Source organism: Photinus pyralis, unplaced genomic scaffold, assembly GCF_008802855.1.
Source record: "Photinus pyralis isolate 1611_PpyrPB1 unplaced genomic scaffold, Ppyr1.3 Ppyr1.4_LG1, whole genome shotgun sequence".
Lineage (NCBI taxonomy): Eukaryota > Metazoa > Arthropoda > Insecta > Coleoptera > Lampyridae > Photinus > Photinus pyralis.
Genome location: NW_022170249.1, coordinates 39,409,529 through 39,428,896, shown reverse-complemented (window position 1 = coordinate 39,428,896; position 19,368 = coordinate 39,409,529). Strand labels below are relative to the sequence as shown.

The window sequence follows — 19,368 nt, the reverse complement described above, 5'->3', positions numbered from 1 at the left end:
AAAATGTATAACTGGTGTGCATTAATCATTTGTCATGTTAGTGTTAACTAATTGTTTAAATAAATATACTTCCTTTCTTAACGTGTGTATGAAATGAGTAATGTGTATCTACGAAAACTCTCCTGAGGTTGTATCGTATGCCACATAGAAGTTAAGGACAGACGTGCTTGAAACTTGCTTTTACTTAACCCTTAAAAGATTACCGTCATAGGCAATTTTCGTGACAACTTTCAACTAAACCTATCGCGTTCGCCTATTGGGCCATTTTCACAGCTCCACAATACAAACCGAATTTCTCTTTACTCGCCTAGAGAGAGCGAGCTTTGGTAAAATTGGCCATAAACCTAATCGTAGTATTATCCTGGTTCATCCTCGTGATCCTCTGTAGGGTTTAGTGACCCGGGATCGTATTTTTTTTAGAATTTACTATTGATCCTCCATCCTTGTAGTAATTCTCCCCCTGGTTCATGTCGAGAGTTGAACTCATGCCCCACTGGCTCAACCAAAGCACGCATATTTCGGGATAATTTATACCTGAACGGAATTTTGTTTACATTAATTCGCTTTAAGGGGGGCGACGCGTTGTTCCAGATAAGAGACAAGTCATTATGCATTGATTGATATAATTTGCATGAATAAATTGTAACGTGATATAAAATTGTTGCAGGCGCTACCAAGGAAATCGGAACTGCGCTTACAAGGATATGCCTGAGACACAAAGCGGTGGAAACTCGCCTGAAGACTTTTACAAGGTAGGTTATATTCATCATCGTCTCTATTTGCGTCGAATGAAAATTTGTGTTCAAATTGGCAATTTTGCAGTATGTCTTTAAACCCACTTGCACTGACTTATTTTCTTCCGCAACGGAAGAATGAATAAATTATGTTTCAAAGTCATTTATTTCAAATTTCTAAATGGAATCGGCGAAAAAGAGCGCCTTTCGAATTCAATTTTGCATGCAAATGGTACAATTGAAACAATTAATTTGGTGGGCTTTTGTTGGCGTTACATAATGCATCCGAATAAGTTTTTTTTTTGTATAAACTACCAGATGTGTATAACAATTGAAAAAAAAACATTGTGTTGGTTCACTCACTTTTTCCCATCCTGTCTTGCGTATTTTGATACCATCATATTTTAGTTTAAATCTTTTTCCATATTTGGAATCTTTTGGTTATGAAAGGGTTAATTTAAGCAATTCCATTACATATGTATTTTTTAATGAAAATATAAGCAATTTTTGCATCAAAAATAACTTTATTGGTTTGAATCGTGTAAATGCTAGTAGCAATCTTTTGTAGTGGTGGACACCTTTGATAATCTAATGAATTAATTAGTCACAATCTATGACATACCAGTAATTGTAGTTTGATCTTCGTGATTTCTAATAAATTTTAATTTGTTACAACGTGTAGGCGAAATACCGTATGGCATTATATGACGATATTTTTCGAGATATTGTTCATAAAAGATTATCGTCGCGATTATACAATATTTATATTGTTCTGTAAACTACATGGGGATGTCGTTTCTGTAGGTAGGAACAATGCCGAAGATGAGAGCGAGCCATCCTGTAGTGAAGAAAAATACGTGTTGTTATCGTATTTTCGGATAGTATTGGAATAGCAGTCGGAACATCCTGTATGTAAAATCATTCAAATTGTTTCGTAGGATCTGGGGAATTTTATTTCAAATAGACACATAAATGGAAAAAGTTGATGAATTGTCATTTTAAATTTAGTTCTTTATTGTAAAGTTAGTTAGTAATTGTTTAATTAATTTAATGCTATTTCTTGTCTGAAACACATAAATAAGGGAACATGTAATCGAAACTTAATTAGAATAGAAACCCACACAAAATATGTGTTACCTTTTTCGAAGTTGATCAAGGAATTTTTCAAAAGGGATTTTCCCAGATCAACTCAAATTGGCAGCGGTACCACCACACCATAAAAAGGGTGATACCCGTAATGTTGCAAACCACCGGCCCATCTCCATTTTTCCAACATTTTCGTTGGTCTTTGAAAAACTAATTAACAAAAGAATTTAGATAAATTTACCTCTGACGCTATAGCCAAATTTGTAAAGCTCATTCTTGATTACTTTAAAAAAGGAGAGCACACCGGGGCGATTTTTATAGACGCGAAGCGAATGGATGAAACCTAAAATTCTCGAAGTATAAATGCTTCATAAATACCGGATATACTCGTCCTGGAATTTTTTACTTACCCTGTACATAGACAAGATGGGCGTTCCGGCACTTATTTGCGAATACACCACTGACTATTAAATAAATTAAATACAATTCCAAGTATATACCTCCTTCAATTGTTATTGAAAAGGCCACAAAGCGATCAAGGCAAGTTGGAGCAATTTTGACATCTCCAGAGCACATTGACAAAAGGAAATCTGTTGAAAGAATAAAAACTAAACAGAAAGGAAAAGAAAGAATTAGCAAAACAAAACAAAGAAACAAGTAAACAAAGAAATAAGTAATTTCGTTTGAAAGTAAGTGAGTCAAAAGTTGTTGACGTTTTTCTCAGCATAACACAAAGAGGAATTAAAGGTAACGGTCCCTGTACAGTTTATCATATAATATCAAAAAACGCTAGATAATCGCATATTATACCTACAGTATGAAAAAAGATTCGTTACTGCACTGACACCCCCTTAACCCGTTATCAATAACATTTTATACAAATATAAAATTGGATCAGATTTCTAATATTGTGTGAATTTGATACTAAGGGTGTACACTAACACTGTATCTATCACTATATTAAGTCGTTTAGTTTCATCATAATTTGCTCATATTTTCACTGCAAGTGTTTTTGTTGCGGCCCATTCTGTATATTGTATACAAAGAGAAATTATAAATCATTCAATTTGAAAGATTATTACAATGGTCTTATCTTTTTAGTGCGGTCATGGATTGCCTCGTCGTTCCTCTGCAAGAAAAGTTGGAAGATTGGAAAAAAACCGTTTTAAACTTGGATAAGGAACACGCCAAAGGTAAGTTTCCTCGTCACATCAAGTCTACAAGTGTGCATAACAAATACAACTTGGTCAATATCAAAAAATTTTTTCAACATTTCTGATGGAAGTTTATCTCTTGTCTACTAAATACGTATATAGGATGTATGGCAAATGTTCAAAGATAATATTTAACTCCTTTTTTCTTTAAAATCAAGCTTACAATCAAATATAAGTTAACTCCCATACCGCCCAAATCAGATTTTGTAGCATGGCTAAAGATAACAGAAAATGATATGATAGTATTCGCTCTTCAAGTTTCATAAAATAGGAAAAAGTTGTGTTATATGTTTCTTGCAAAATTAGCAATTAATCCAGTAAATTACACAAAATATCTCTATTTATTTTAAACACCTTTCTTTATGTAGATTACAAAAGAGCAAGGTCAGAGTTAAAGAAACGATCCACAGATACGCTGAGACTACAGAAAAAAGTACGCAAAGGTGCTGGCGGTGACTTACATAAAAGAATAGAATGTGGCTTACAAGATGTTAGTGAAAAAAGACAGTTATTAGAAGAAACAGAAAAACGAGCTGTGCGTGCCGCATTGGTCGAAGAACGCAGCAGATTCTGTACCTTTGTGGGGTTCTTAAAACCGGTTGTGGTAAGACTAAGTAGTTCCTATTCCGTGGTGTTTTCAATTTGTTTTCAAGGATGAAGAAGTTGCCATGTTAACGGAATTATCCCATCTTCAGGAAGTTGTGTCGCAGTTAGAAAAAAACACATCAGATCCGCAATCTTTACCGCCCGCGTCCGAACAAGTCATAGCCGATCTAAAGAGTTCGGATAGCGGATGGTCGTTCCACACGCCGCCGTCCTCGCCATCGAGTTTAGGCTCTAGAAAATCTTCCATGTGTTCAATTAGTTCTCTAAATAGTTCCTCTTCGGGAAGCTCAAAAAGTCACCATTCCCCCAGTCATCCCCATTGGCAGCATTCTCTATCGCAGGTTTGTGTTGTTTTTAAAATATGCAGCACGTCATGTGAAATTTTTTTGCATACATTTATATTATGGTTAATCAGTCTTTGATTAACTGTTCACATTATAGTAGTAGCCGTATATTTTATTTTTTGTTAAATTATAATGTGTTGTGTTTATAATTTGCTTATTAGTTTTGATGTTGTCTTGTAAACAGTCTGTAGTTCGAAATGGTATAGTGAGGTTAGCTTCAGTCTCGAGTCGAGATTCTGGATTTACTTCTCAAGATACACTTTACCCTAGACCTCCTTCTTCACTAAGTGTTGCTCAGGTAATCTACACCACATTAAATTTCTTCCATCTACGGTAAAATTTACAACATATTTTCGTCTCTTAGGTTTCGAATGCTTCTGAAAATAGCAGCAACAGTAGCAGTTCCAGCACGCCATGTACACCTTTCTCATCTTCGACAATACCCGCAACGACAGCGACTTGGCCTAATCTGCAAGAAACGCTCCAATTTGAACGAGCTGCAAGTGCTATTATCAGTGACCGTCCTCATACGATTTCTTCAGGTTTGTCACAAATTAATTGCCGAGTTTCTGCTTTTAACTGTGATTTTTTTTAGCATATGAAAAGGGACATTTGCGACCACCTTTAACTGTATATACATTCCAAGCTCCAGATCAAAGTTTGTCCCAACCGGTTAGTCCTGTGACCGGCATCACTCCTATAACCGAAAATGCACCAGGTATTCCTACTACAAGTTCCACCTTTTCTATGAAATCTACTCAGAGTAAACCACCTTTACCCACGGTAAGTAATGTGTGGGCTGTTTGGAAGAAGTCTCCTTTTGGACATGTAAGGTAGCTTTCTTTGTATCTTTCGACCCATTTTAAAGTTGATCTGATTAATGTTAAGTAATGCTCTGCAGTACAGTTTTTATGAGAGCTCACATAGCATCCATGGTAACAACCATAAGAGATAAAAAGCACAAACTATTGACTTTACGCAGCATTTCTGATTTTACAAAATTGCTACTCTAAAACATGGTGATTCTGAGCGCGTTAATATTTAGTGTGGGATAATTACGATTTAATTTAAAATAAAAATAAGTAAACATACAAATTATAGAAATTAGTATAGTAGCGGCAATTTAAAAATTGGGATTAATGTTCTGGACTCTAGCCAAACTTTTAACAAAAAAGGTTTTACTTTGAACAAATTTTTTCACCCAGCGACTTCTATTTCTTTTGTTTACTAATCATGAAATTTTAAAGCATTTGCTGGCTTTTATAAGTTTCGTAAATATTCTCCATTTTTGTCTATATCATGCATATTGATGTTGCCGTACAGTAAATACGCTCTTTTCAAATATATTGAAAGTTCCGGATATCCGGTTAAACCCGAAGTGATAGCGGAAGTTTCAATATGGGATCGGATAGATCCTAATGGCCCATATAAAATTATATTTGACAAATTTTTCGTATATCTCGCCAAATAAAAGAGATATTGAGGTGACCCTCTAAGCTCGAACACACTGTAGGTTTTTTTTTTCTTATATTGATGCATTACGCAGAATAATATTTATGTTTCACTACCAAACATTCGAACTATTTAACTATGTAAGTTCTTTGTTGTCCTTTTTTTTACAAATCTGTTGTGCAGTGCATAAATGTAAAATAAACTACATTGCTGTAATGCAAAATTTTGGTGGAATGTCTGTAAATATTAAAAGGAACATATTTTATTTGAATTTTTGCAGAGGTGTTCATCTCTGGAAAGACCAAGTGGGCCAAATGTTCCTGCCAAAACTATCAAATCGGGTGTTCGTGTTTTACCTCCGGGCAACATCGAACACAAGCTTATAAAACCAACTCCACTTCCAGCTCACATCTCTCGAGGTTCGTATTTTTATTATTCATAATCACAACATATTAAAAATTGAACTATTAGTTATAGATATACCTCAACCTACTTACGTCAATATGCACGAATTGGCGAGTATGGCCGCCAATAAAGCTCAAGAAATGAACTTGCCACCGCCGCCTGCCGAGTTCATCACTCCTCTGCCTCCTTCGACGGAAAAGGTATTTTGAAGTGACTTCAGCAAATTTTTTAATTTTCAATTTATAGGGTCCTAACGAAGGTGAGAAAGATGGTAGTACTAGTGAGAGTTCTTTAGAGTCCTCCAGTGGATATGGAAGTCAAACAACTTTTCCTGTAGAGGAAGCTGCACATATCGAAGGTAGTAGTGAAAATGCTTTGTTATTGCTTTGCATGTTTTTGTTTTTGGCATTTTTTGGGAATACGTTTGAGCAAATTTTTGCACCTCATCCACTGAATAATTTTAAAACTCAATTTTTACTAACTCCATTACCGTTTTAATCTTGCACATGTTCTGCTTGTTTTTCGTTGCCTACTTTGAGTTACAGCTTCCCCTTTTCTTTGATTAAAATTTGCTAAAATTGTTGGGTTTCATCTATATTTATGTTGGATGAAATCTGAACTGTTTTAACATGCAGAACACGTGTTAGCATGTGTGTGCTGACTAGAGTGTGTTATTAGATCTGTCGGTGTCTAATCTAGAGACGGCCGGCAAGTACTGCACTCTACCACGTAAGGGAGACCTGAACGCAATTCGACGCCGTCCTTTGTCAATGACAGGTAATTAATTTCGTGCATGATTTACCTATTCGAGCTTTGTGCATGATTCCATGCGCATTTTTCTTACAATACAGAAAGATCTTGCTAGCTTCACAAAATGCATGCCAATGTATTTCACTGATTAGCGTTCTCTTTTGTAAGTGAATGTACAATTCTTACAGCTATGTATTCAAGTGGTACTATCCGAAATACATTGTTACGTCGTGGTTCTTCGCAAAACAACAAACCTCTTCCACCAATTCGTCGAACGTCGTCAATTACAAATACCAATCGACCACTTACCCCTGTCCACAGTGATGAGAATTTGCCACCTCCTCCAGCATTTCTCTTAGAAGCTACCACTCTCGCCAAAAATCATATATCAGGTAAAAAATTGTGCTTTTTTTCTACTTTGAAATCACACCTTTAATTACAGTTAATGTAGCCGAAACAGTTAAGGCACTTACAGAGTTAAAACACACACCGGCCAGTCCGAGCTCAATGCGACGTGTGTCTTCGTCTTCTCAAGGAACGACTGTCGTTTCGCAGTCAATATCACAATCGCCAATACTTAGCACGTTTCAAAATCCTGGACAACCAAAGCCTTCGTACGTATCGCAATCTGCCGGAGTTATCTATGCTCATCCCTCACAAATTGTTTCTGGAAGTCCAAGTGAGATCCGTCGTGTGAATTCTCTTCGTTCGCAAAGCGCCGAAAGGAGATCTAATGAAGGTAAGCAAATTTGTCATTTATTTAGCAAGGCATGGAAAATTGGGTGTATTTTTAACACTGATTTAAGAAATAATCTAGAATTTTACCGTCAAAAATTACTGGAATATTTTATTAAGCAAATCAACGGACATTTTATATTTTATTAAAGGAGCAGCATATACTTCGTTTTCGACACTTTTTGTTTATGGAATTTGGGATTAGATTAGGGTTCAAGTCCACTGCCCATATAGATTAAAATTGATCTCCTTCTGTATTGGACTTCAATTGTTCTTCTTAATGAAAGGTCTGAGATCACCCACACATGCAAATTTAAAGATTGTGCAATGAAAGATGTGCATCCCCAGTTTGACAAGATCTGGGACACGTGCATACAATGTGGTATGTTGTCCTATCTACCTTTTCTAAATCATGTGTGTAGGTTTAATTCGGTGGATATTCAGAAACACACGACAGTAGCTCTAGGGATTTCATTGATTACAAGGAAGGCAAGAGAGCTACTGAAAACCTTCCAGGAAATGTACTCGCTTACTTTATTTTTTTCCAATGCATTTTACAATTTCATTATAATAGTTTTCAGCCTGTACGACAACATCGGAGAAATTTTTTCTCTTTTAAAACGTGATTTTACATTGATGTTTCATCGCTGTTAAATGTTTGCCGGTGTGACGTCACGTCACGGCGTATCAATAAATAAAAAGTATGGTTGAAGTCGACCAAATTTCTTTACTAGTGGCGGCGATACCGACTTGTTTTCCAGGGTATCATTAATGGTGTATTGTGGGCAACCTTTTATAATCGGTGACCTGGGAATGTCATATTGAGGATTTCTTTCATAAATTTGAACATGCCTGGTGCAAATGTACTTGAATGGGGGTTTACAGTATAGTTGAATTCCGCAGTTCTAATTTAATAAGCGTGTACCTGAAACCATAAAACATTTTTTTGGACAGTAAAAGTTTATTTAAAAATAGAGGCTGATTAGCAAAAAAAATAATGAACATGTGCGGTTTTAAAGGTTTATTCAAAACGATATGATTGTGGCGGGCTCTGTGACGTAATAAGCCCGACCAATCAGCTCCTAGAACCATTCAGATGACATAACGACTTGGCAATATTGCAGGAAAATGGCATTTACAACTTGCGTCATCTGTCACAGGCACTTGTCACTTTCGTGCTAGATGCAGTTAAACATCCCTCTTAAAACGTCAAATCTGACAAACGTCAGACCCTCGCGTAAGGTTGCCAGCTCACTTCTACGTGATTGGTTGTAGGTTTGTGACGTATTTAGTCTGAAGCATTTCAAATTCGGACTAAAAACATAGCTTTTCAATAATTTATTTTGGGTTTATTTTACTCGCAAATAAAAATTGAGGACACACGGGTCTTTTTATTTTTAATGTACTTTGTGGATCAGAAATAAAAAATGAAGGCGGGATGACCCTATTATGTTTTTTTTTTTCAGAAAATTGCGATATGTTTATAATACTTCAATATTATGTAAGGATTACGATGAAATAAAACAAAGTTTTTAAAGAGGTTAGAACATTCTCCAAATAGAATGTTAAAACCCCCCCTGGACGCGGTGAAAACGTTTCTTTATTAACAAAATATCTGGCGCCACACAATCAATGATGCTGTCATGGCCACAACATTCACTACTGGCTGTCCATGTAGTCCTAGTCGGAGCTGTGAGCATCAATATAGATCATGAGGTTCGAAACTTGATCGATAACGCCTCACCGGGTGTGCCATTGATCTATAACGGTCGCATAACGGCTGAATGCCAGCGTTCCAAAGTACATTCCGCCATTGCACAGTTTCACGTTTGGAGAACTTTGCCGTCCCCATAGCCATCCTCAAGTATGTGAATATCATTTACTTTTTTTTCTTAATTATTGAGTGTAAAAATTCCTACTGTGAAGCATGATTGGGTTGACGTGACTTACAATCAAGAGCAACCTTGCCGCCCCTAAACTTCTTTGCTAATTGTGGTCCGGTGTGAAACATGTCACATTCTTCCACACAGAGGTCTGAGATCATAATATGATAAACCTATGCTTATTCAGGGTTCTGAGATGACGAATTTAATGCTGTGCAGTTTTGATGCTGAATAACTCATCAAACCTGGGTTCTCAGACTTTGGACGATACTCTCCAGCATATTACTAAATAGGTAAAAGGGTAATATTGAATAATAAGTAATTGAATATTGTGTATTGAGACTATTAAAAAAAAATAAATGATTATTTTGTTTATAGGTCCTGGCGGTGTCGGTTCAAGTTTCATAGCAGCTCTCAGCGCCAAACTAGCACCTAGCTTAAGTCCGAGAACGTCACGTCGTCATTCCGAAGATCTCCAACCCATAAACATTGGACAAAGTACGCAGGTGAAAATTACGCCGCGAGGTCCAGGCCAAAACTTTCTAGATTCCCTCAACGCCAAACTTGCTCAACAACACATGGCTAATAACATGCAACAGCCTCAATTGAAGGCGCTCAAAATTCGACAAATTATAAACAGTAAAGCGCAACCTGATCCGAAAGTTTGTCATGAATCTTTAATGGATCAGATTAAGCGAGGCGCGACATTAAAGCGAGCCAAGGTGGTAAACGATCGATCTGCTCCTAAAATTTATTAATCATGAAAGGTGACTTAGAGTTCAAATTTTGTTTTTAGGAAGTAATGTTTTTTTGTTGCGTTAAATCAGAAAATGCTGCTTGATCAATGTTTACCTGGAATGTTATTTGGGAACTGCAGTGCTTATAGTTAACGTACTGTGAATCACACACGTCCATACTTAGATAATAATGACTGAATTATTATTTTTGCATCGCATGCGGAATTATGACATTGAATGACTGATTGTATTAATCGATGTAGTTAAAGAAGTTCTCATAACCGTAAATGTTATAATTTTCTTTGTTCGTGCGATACTTACATATCTTCTCGCGTATGGCAGGAGTCATTTTGTTAACAGCTAAATACACTATTTATTTTACAAAGTGGTTATCCGACTCTTATGGTATTCTGTAAATAGGTTGACATAATAAATATATAAAAATAATTAGTAAAGACAATATATATGATGCACACTTTATTTCTTACGAATAAGTACAACCGTTATCCTGTTCCAAACTTGTTGTATATATATCTAGCTATTACCTCAGTCAGTATCTAAAAATTATAATTTTAAGGCGTATTCTTAAGAGATTGATGAGAGTAAATGGCAGGTGTGCTAGTAGTTTTGTAAATGTATTTAATCTGTCAATGTAGCTGTGCATTTTATACATCTAATGTGAATTTTAAATTCGTAAATTGTATTCGACGCATCTGTATATAGGTACATCGTTTATATACTTTAGTGGTCAGCAATGCATGCTAATTTTGGAGTGCACTATAAAAAACATTATTTTTTTTTAAATAACGCAGTTCTCTGATTTAGACAGGTTCATTTCCTTATGGTGTATATTATATAAAATGGAAAATAATAACGTTTAAAGATTCAAAGTGCTTTTCTGTATTTCTGTTTAATTTTTGCTTTGCAGAGGCGTGGCTCAAGAGAATGGAAGAGAGTAGGCATAAGTAATTGATATAAGTAGAACCACAGTTGGATTCACGAAAGGATACTAGCATTGTTTAAATACTTACTAGTTTGTGAACTAATTTCAAATTAGTTCTCTTTATTATCTATCACATATCAACACAGGAATGAGAAAGAGATGGTAACAATTTGAAATAGTTGGACATTGATTCACAGACTGGTGATGCAGGCTCACCATCCGTAAATTCAATTGTGTGGAATCATGGAAAAAGTGCACAGACAAATATACTACATCAATTAATTAATTAAAAGTAGGCATCAAACTGTTGACAAAAAAAAACTTTACTAACACTCCCAGCATGCAATATTTAAATGGATAGTTAAAAAATTGATGTATTTCCGTCAAAAAAGTGGGGTGTCAATTTTTACTCCAATGCAACAGCACAATACCTTCGTTACTTACGTGCGGGTGGTAAAAAGACACCTTTTTATTCCATAAAAATAATTGGTTTAAAATTAGGTGAGGACATTTCCATTTAGGGTTATACCAAGTCGCTGGTCAAATTTTTGGTCACGTCACAGATCTGGATTCTGGATTACGATAGAGGGTGGACAGGGAGCACACATACCTAGGCCTTGAATTTGGGCTCTTTGTACTATGTGTCTGACTAGAGTCGCCCAACCTCTTAACGTCATTCAAGTCATCCCACACGTGAGATGAACCTAAGGATGCTACAAGGAGTAGCTGCTCTAATCGTAGTCATGTCTGACCAGGATATTTCTAACATGGATCGTGGCTTCTCTCGCATGGCTACATCTAAGATCCTGTCCTACCTAGGTCTGTGTTGGGTTTAATATAAAACACCTGCTTTGAGGGACGTCTGGTTAACTGATCAGTGTTTCATTATATTCCGTTGCCTGATGCTTGATTGCATGGTGATATTCGAAACCAACTTTACAGTGACCAAATGCTTGCAGGGCAACCCTGCTGTGACTGAAGATTTTGTTCTTTATGTTACGCATAAGAACTTTTCTTTCACTAAGCGTTAGTCCTACCAACTCTGAATGGAAAGTTTGCCTACTGGTGGGTGATGTGGAAATTCTATAATGGCTTTGCCTTATTAAACAGTTTCCCAACTGAGTTTTCTGCTTTTCGAGCGCCCTGTATCACCAGGGATGGTTATAAGGCGCCTTGGTAGTCCTCGGGGAACATGCCTGTTTAAATAATTCCACATAATTGAGTTGGTAAGATCGACTTCGTCCTGTAAGTCGGCGGGACTTGAGAGGCGGTCCCTGAAAGGGTGTTAAGTCCAAGCTGATGTTTATTGTACAGGGGAATATTTTATTTATATTTTAAATACTCATTTTATTAATAGCTAAAATACGCATCTTTTTTAAAGTGAAACTTCTTTAGGCCCAGTAGTAGGGTAAGTCGAATACTACAAGCGCCAACGATCACAAAACCAGTGCAACGCTCGGAGGGGAATGAATGTAGAGCATAGGTTCCCCACTACTCATAGTAAGTGAGCAAGTTCGAAATCCACTGAACGAGAATGCTCATAATTTTATTATATGTTATAATTAGAGAAAAAATTTTAAAAAGACACTGTCCTAGTCATTGGCAGTACCTCTCATTACTCTGTACAAAAAATCGGCTTCATTCATCCAACCGTAGCCTAATTATATCCCTGGAGAGATTTCACTATATTCACGATAGTAGCGATGGTCGGGTAGCTTTGCGGAACAACAGTCATAGTCTATGAAATTAAACGAAAGGAGTTTAAGACATTTATACACAGAAGGTATCACATTGTAGGTACCAACAACCCGCGCTATATCTAATTAAACATTTAAATAATACCAATTTATACACTACTTCGACTGTAATTCACATAATATACAATTCTAAAGAATCGCAAAATATTTGTGCAGCATTTATAGGAATGATATTTACTTATGAGAGAAGTTAACGACATTAACTACAATATATACAACAAATAAACCACAAGTACGTTTCTTATACTCGTAAAGATGAACGACTATTGACCCAGAACTGATGTCCCGAGAATGCCAATGTTATAATATACAAACATGCTGCAATCCAACAGTTGTATGCGTTCTGAAATGTAATAATACCTTGTTAGGATTTCGGTTCCAATGTAACTCGATTACTGACCTGTAGGTACCCTTGATCTGCATCGTCGTAAAATTTCTGTATTGAATCAAATGTACCTTCGTGTTCCAATCCAGGAACGTCTTCAAATAGCGCTACCGATCGAATATAATAAAATATACCCATTAGAGACTGAAAAAGTAAGAGATGAGAATGAGGTTTTGATAAAGTAAAAATTACCAGCTGTATGATGCCCCAAACACTTAGGATTAACCCACAAAGGGATAATTTGTGTCCACAGATTGCCATTTTCTTTTAAATATAATTTAAGGAATTAACTACAATTAAATAAACGACTTGAACCACCACCTTCAAATCATGTGATAAAATTCACTTCTGTCCTTCACTTTATTCAGTAGTTCTCTTGCACGTTTGTGTCGAGACTCGAGAGTAGTTCACATGAAGTACAGTGGTGTACGGTAAATTTTCAGTATGGTTTGAACGATAGTTATAAATTCAATGGTTTGAACAGTAGAATTTCAGATAACACCTCTTTCGATTCCATTTGTCTTAATGTTTATGTGTACGTCTTGTATATGATGCCATATGTAAACATTATCAAAAATAAAGCTTATTATTATTATGTGAACATTTGATAAGTTTTGAATTTAAATCATCGACTCTTTGAACTATGAAGTTGAATTAGACCTTCGGACCATCCTAAACAAATTTCCCTTAGCCTTTGACCACAACATAGGCATTCTATACACCTGCTTTGAGTCTTCGATTCTTTGACTGAACTTTTGTTGGATGTGCTACACCCTATTTATTGTTCAAAAACGCACGGCACTGGAGAGCAAATCAAAATTTTGTCATGCACTCGTTTTGGGTCTCACTTCGTACGTATCACAAGTGCGAAGTACAAATAAAATATTTAACAGTCAAAAACTCAAAATGGTGGATAGATTAGGTATGTAATTTCACTTTAAATTTAAAATAAATTTAATAAAGTGTCTAACGATCACCGACCCATTCGAAATCTGGTTTGGAAATTATTTGATTGAGTATATAAAAACCATTTCGATAGGTTAGAACGTACGTCACTTCGAGAAATTTAATGGTCTATTTAAGATTCTGTGGTCTATTTCTTTTCCTGACACGTTTTACTTCGAGAATACACAATTATCGTCTCTTAAATCTGTTTGTTTTGCAATAATAGTTCCCAATGTTTATTTATGACCTCAAGGAAGACTCATAGAAGAGTATGATTCATACTTTGTGCTTTGACTGATAGTGATAGCTGCCTTTTTAAATAATGTCTGTTTTAGTAAACAGCGAGGCAAATTCTCGCAGAATTGCGATGGTTGAGAGCTGTTTCGGCAGTTCGGGTCAGGTACGTTCTCTACACAACACAATTATGCCCTTTTTAACCTCGACTTTTATAGCCACTTGGTGTACAAGGAAGAGTGTTGGTTGGCGAAGGCGTTCTCACAAAGATGTGCAGAAAGAAACCGAAACCCCGTCAATTTTTTCTGTTCAATGATATTTTAGTGTACGGCAATATAGTGATAAATAAAAAGAAGTATAATAAGCAACACATAATACCATTGGAGGAAGTCAAGCTCGAAAGTTTGGAAGATGACGGACGTTAGTTCTAGATTTAAAGTTTCGGTAGTATAGTATGTGGTTGATATTAGTTGTTGCAGAGTATCGTAACGGATGGTTAATCAGGACGGCTTCGAAATCTTTTGCTGTTTATGCGGCCACACCCACTGAAAAACAGGAGTGGACTGCACATATCAACAAGTGTATAGAAGATTTACTTAGGAAAAGTGAGTTTTTTAAATTCGAGTTTAGAAGGGGCTCATGAAGATTTTTCGAAGTTCTCCGAATGTATAGTTTAAGGTCCAACCTGAGACTTGAAAGTCTAACTTCATGGTTCAAAATTGAATCCACAGTTGTTATGTTAACAGCTTCTTGCTCTAAACTGCCTTTATTTAAAAATGTTAAGGAAAATAAGGAAGAGGGGATGTTTTTATGGTGATGTTTCCCCTTTGGTAAAATTTTGCAATTTTCTTTAAAGGCGTAAGTATATTACCTCCTATGTTACACAACATATTCATTCGCATAATTGAAAGAAATAAAAAATCCATGACCATTTTCTAGGGTGTATTCTGAAAATATGCAGCTGTAATCATTTTGTGCATTTGGCTGTTTAGAAAGGTAAGGCTAGCAACCAAATATTGTAGAGGAAGATTTGATTACTTCAATAATAATAATAATAATAATCTTTATTGTTGCCATACGAAAAAAGTTTGGTTAAAACATTATTTTTGAAATAAGAGAAAGAACAAACGGTTGTACCAGTTAAACAATAACTTGGTTTAAAATCAGATGAGAACCATTGGCAGTTTAAGACCTCATATAAATCGTAAAAACTTTTTTAAAAAGTATTTTCATTTTAATTTTGAATATCTAATTTGTTTAAAAAGCAAGGCTGTAATAATTGGCCCATATCTCCCTCTGTAGAGTTCCTGTAATGGCATGAAGAGCCCGGTATTGAAGGCCAAATAATAGCAATGAATGATTAGAGTATCCCATTGAGTTAGAAAACTAATGGAGGGAATCAAATGCTTGGCCAGACATAGCCCATGGGTCTCAAAAGTGGCCTCTGGCTGTGATTAAAATACCACACCGCTTCCGTTATCATTAGCGTCTCACGCTCTCTCGCGTAGAGATATAATTTTCTTTCCACTAATAAGAATAATAACAAGAAAACGTATAGAAAGAGGAAAATACATGCTCATGGTAAAGTAAAGAAAATAGACAAGGATGGGAAAGTATGCAGATTTAGATAATGCAATCCGGATCTGGAGCTCCGAGTTAGTTGTTACCATTGGGGTCTGAGATCACTCTTGACCGCCTATATAGGCTCGTTTACTATTCTTTTATATATAAGTATTGCACCTAGATCCTTCACTCGACGTTTATACTGATTAAATATGATAAATTGGTATGTATTGCTGTGTGCCATGGTATGTGATCACTAGTCACAACACCACCCACAAAATACCTGACCAACTAGCTCATCAAATTTGAAACAGAATTTTCTCATTTCTCCTCTACACATCCGGCATCTGCTAGAAGAAAAATCCTAAAATGTCTTAAAATTTGTCAATTGGAGAGACTCGATGGCTTTGATCAATTTCCAAAAATTCCAAAGGATTTATTGCACATTGCACTTTTGATTAACACCTGAAATTATTCTTACCTTGAATAGAAACAAATTTGCCATTAAAACTCTATCTGGGTGGCACAATGGATTCCAATAAACACAATTAATTGATTGACAAAAATGTATTTCAAAAGACAAAAACCATATGCAAGAAAAAAAATTTGCTGCAGTTAGCACAGATACCACCATCATGCAATACCTCCCTTACTAACGTGCGGGGTGGTAAAAAAGCTTACAAACCTTGTTTGGACATATTACCCCGCGCGCAGACGGTCGACAAATAAAATAAGAGATCTTAAAATTACTTTTTTCTGAATAATCAAAGTAATCTGGCCGTACAAGATTTGCGATATAAGGCGCACTTAACTCACACACAAACGCTGACAGCTTATGAACTTCACTTTGCTTTACAACAGAATTAGCTGATAAACAAAACTGCCTTGATTAATAAAATGACAAATTTTTCGGTGGCTGTTTGGACGGTAGAAGCTTTTAATTTTTAATAAAAAGAAAAGTTTAACACAAGGCCTCAATGTACTACACTGCTTCCTTATTCAACTCTACAAAACTTTATCCGTAATCGAGTCTGATAAATCGGCAATTACTAGACTGTATTTACAGGAAAAAGACTCATTAGTGGCGAGGAAGGGGGAAAGTACTTTAATTTCAAGTAGTGTCATTTTACTGATGGGATTTGTATTATATTATTCCTGAAATTGTCTTTTTTATATATAATTTTAATTTTTTATTAATATTAATGTGTCAGTTTGCACAGGAATCTGGTAAAATGACGGGGGTAGGAGAAGTAGCCAGGTAAAGTGTTACTGCTGCTGTCATGGAAACTAAAATTTCCTGACATAACGGAAGCATAAAAATGAAGGTTTCATGACGATTGTGAGGAAATACATTTTACGTTTAGAATACTAGTTGTTTTTATGCTAGCCCTGATAGAAAGCATCCCTTTTAAATGGACAGTCTAAAACGCCCATGAAGGATTCTAGAAATGCGTTTGCGAATTTGGACTATGAAGTTAGGGTTTACTAACATCTACATTCACACTAAATCTCGAGTTTGAAGTCTGAATTCAGAATTAAAACATTTAACACTAAATTTGAAGTTTTAACTTGGAAGATTAGAGGCTGAGTACCAAAAAAATCTTTGTGGCCCCTGTAACCCTTCGCACTCTAATGCCAATAACAAAACTTGTGTAGGTGGAAAAAAGGCAGCGGAAGAACACGCAGCTGTTTGGGTACCTGATGGAGAAGCACCATTTTGTATGCATTGCAAGAAAACTCAGTTCACATTAATCAACAGACGAGTAAGTGCCTCAGAGCAGTTTCACATTTCTAAGTTTCAAAAATTTTAGCATCATTGTCGCAAGTGTGGGGCGGTCGTATGTGGTCCATGTTCGAACAAGCGCTTTCTATTACCTAATCAAAGTTCGAAACCGCTGCGTGTTTGTTTACATTGTTATGATACTCTAATCACGGCGAAACATCATAATTCGAATAATGACTCGATTAAAGGTGATTTGGTGGTATAAGAAACATTTTTTACTCGTAATTTGCAGAGAGAGAACGTGCGGGGAATGCAGACACATCCGGAGAGGATGATTCAGATGATGACGACGAGAATACTAAAGGTCCACCCGAATCTCATGATTTGGTAGGTAGTTTTTTGTTGCTATTTGGTGCAGATAATGTAATACCTTACGTTAATTTTCAGTTTCAAAGTCATTGTCTTGGTTATGTGTGGTGATATGTAAGTTGTGTGAATATTGTGTGTGCTGCAAATAATAATTTCTATCGATCTAACATTTACAACATCAAGTTTTCACATGCTCATAACAGATGTACAAGCTTTAATTGAATCTAGTATACAAGGCGCAGAAAAGAGATACCTTTTGATCATCTTATATATTTTTTTCTACTTCTATCTAAAACATGTAATCAATATCTTGTTGGGCCTCCTCCTCTTTACGAAAAATAATTAGGAGCTCAAAAATTAATTAAATCTCTTGAAGGTCTTAAATAACTCGTAAATTTACGTTAGCAATTTAAGTCGATGGAGGAGCTGAATCCAAGTAAACGACCTCTAAAATTGTCACATCAAAAAGCTCTTAAATTTTCTATCCTCGAATTGATTCAGAGTGGTAGGGAGTACATCCAACGGGGTATAATCAAACATTAAATTACTTGTGACCTCTATACGGATACACGTTTTCAAAATTGTGATTAAATTCCACTTTATTTTGCCACATTATCTCAATGATAGAGGTTCGGAGATAATGGTGACTCACTATTAACTTGTCTGTTATCGTTTATTGATATAAAAATTATCATAATTCGCTAACCGCTTCCATCCTTAAAAGCAATATTACCAATTTATACTAATTATGGTAAGGAATTAACACACTTATTTTTTTTCAGCCAAAATTTTATGGAGACACAGAAAGATCTGAAGAACAACATTAATGCCTTCATTTCCACTTTATCAATAAGAGGTGTAAAGTAAAAAAGTAAAATTAATTTCTATTTTTAATATAAAACTGTAAACAAATATGTATAATATGATGTATTTTGTACTACACTTTCTAACTGCATTCCGTTAATTTTTGGTTAGGTAGAATACACAAAACAATCTTTAACATATACGTAGCTAAAGGAACTGAGATTATGATTGGGTTGAGAGCGAGTACGATGAAATGTACAATGTATGATCTTTATTTCATTTAAAATAATTGTTTTAACCCCCCATCTAAACAATTATTGTAAATTAAGCTAAAAAGTATGGTTCTATATTTATTATTTATTATATGAATGAACGATATTCTAAGCTCAAACTGAAAAGCAATTTAGACAATATTTTAATATAAAGTATGCATAATTATTATTATGTCGAGAGAAGGGTAATTTTTATTGATCCGATTGTTGTAAATTTAAATTATTTATAGGTACTGATCATGTAGTTATTATACATATAAAGTGCTGCTAATTTTTCTTTTATCTTTTCAATTGGCCACTTCTCTATATCATAGGCGTGGGGATATGACGCTATTTATATGATGATTGACGCAAATTGATAATGAAACTAGGTTATTAAACCTTATATTACGATGTAAGTGACAAAAATCGTAGTTCTTTACATACA

General features: G+C 35.4%; 3 protein-coding genes across 5 annotated transcripts in view; 2 read left to right on the top strand and 1 right to left on the bottom strand.

Moving 5' to 3' along the window:
- The window catches only part of LOC116176056, a gene marked incomplete at its 5' end in the record, with an annotated part of 35,469 nt that extends 24,633 nt beyond the window's left edge, over positions 1–10,836 (top strand). Inside the window, 14 exon segments of the mRNA XM_031494520.1 lie at positions 668–752; positions 2,922–3,013; positions 3,403–3,638; positions 3,688–3,981; positions 4,169–4,282; positions 4,349–4,526; positions 4,580–4,767; positions 5,717–5,855; positions 5,908–6,041; positions 6,088–6,199; positions 6,520–6,618; positions 6,780–6,983; positions 7,034–7,330; positions 9,588–10,836. Coding sequence (XP_031350380.1) covers positions 668–752; positions 2,922–3,013; positions 3,403–3,638; positions 3,688–3,981; positions 4,169–4,282; positions 4,349–4,526; positions 4,580–4,767; positions 5,717–5,855; positions 5,908–6,041; positions 6,088–6,199; positions 6,520–6,618; positions 6,780–6,983; positions 7,034–7,330; positions 9,588–9,967 — 2,552 coding nt within the window.
- A 1,809-nt stretch (positions 10,837–12,645) lies between these two features.
- LOC116181486 (ribonuclease kappa-B) lies at positions 12,646–13,411 on the bottom strand. The gene is made up of 3 exons (XM_031501868.1): positions 13,224–13,411; positions 13,047–13,175; positions 12,646–12,989 (listed from the first exon to the last, which is right to left on the bottom strand). Exons 1-3 carry the CDS (start codon positions 13,290–13,292, stop codon positions 12,888–12,890), a joined length of 300 nt encoding a protein of 99 aa, XP_031357728.1. The 5' UTR covers positions 13,293–13,411; the 3' UTR covers positions 12,646–12,887.
- Positions 13,412–13,815: 404 nt separating this feature from the next.
- Positions 13,816–18,805, top strand: LOC116181188 (pleckstrin homology domain-containing family F member 2). Of its 3 annotated transcripts, XM_031501492.1 has the most exons (9): positions 13,816–13,953; positions 14,312–14,376; positions 14,429–14,630; positions 14,681–14,815; positions 17,430–17,536; positions 17,585–17,744; positions 17,789–17,883; positions 17,944–17,979; positions 18,648–18,805. In XM_031501492.1, the coding sequence occupies exons 1-8, from the start codon at positions 13,938–13,940 to the stop codon at positions 17,974–17,976; spliced, it is 813 nt and encodes a 270-aa protein (XP_031357352.1). In that variant the 5' UTR covers positions 13,816–13,937; the 3' UTR covers positions 17,977–17,979; positions 18,648–18,805. The 3 variants fall into 3 exon arrangements, with proteins under 3 accessions (XP_031357352.1, XP_031357342.1, XP_031357333.1); XM_031501482.1 differs by lacking the exon at positions 17,944–17,979 and having other exon boundaries at positions 14,690–14,815; XM_031501473.1 differs by lacking the exon at positions 17,944–17,979 and having other exon boundaries at positions 13,817–13,953.
- The last annotated feature ends 563 nt before the right edge of the window (positions 18,806–19,368 follow it).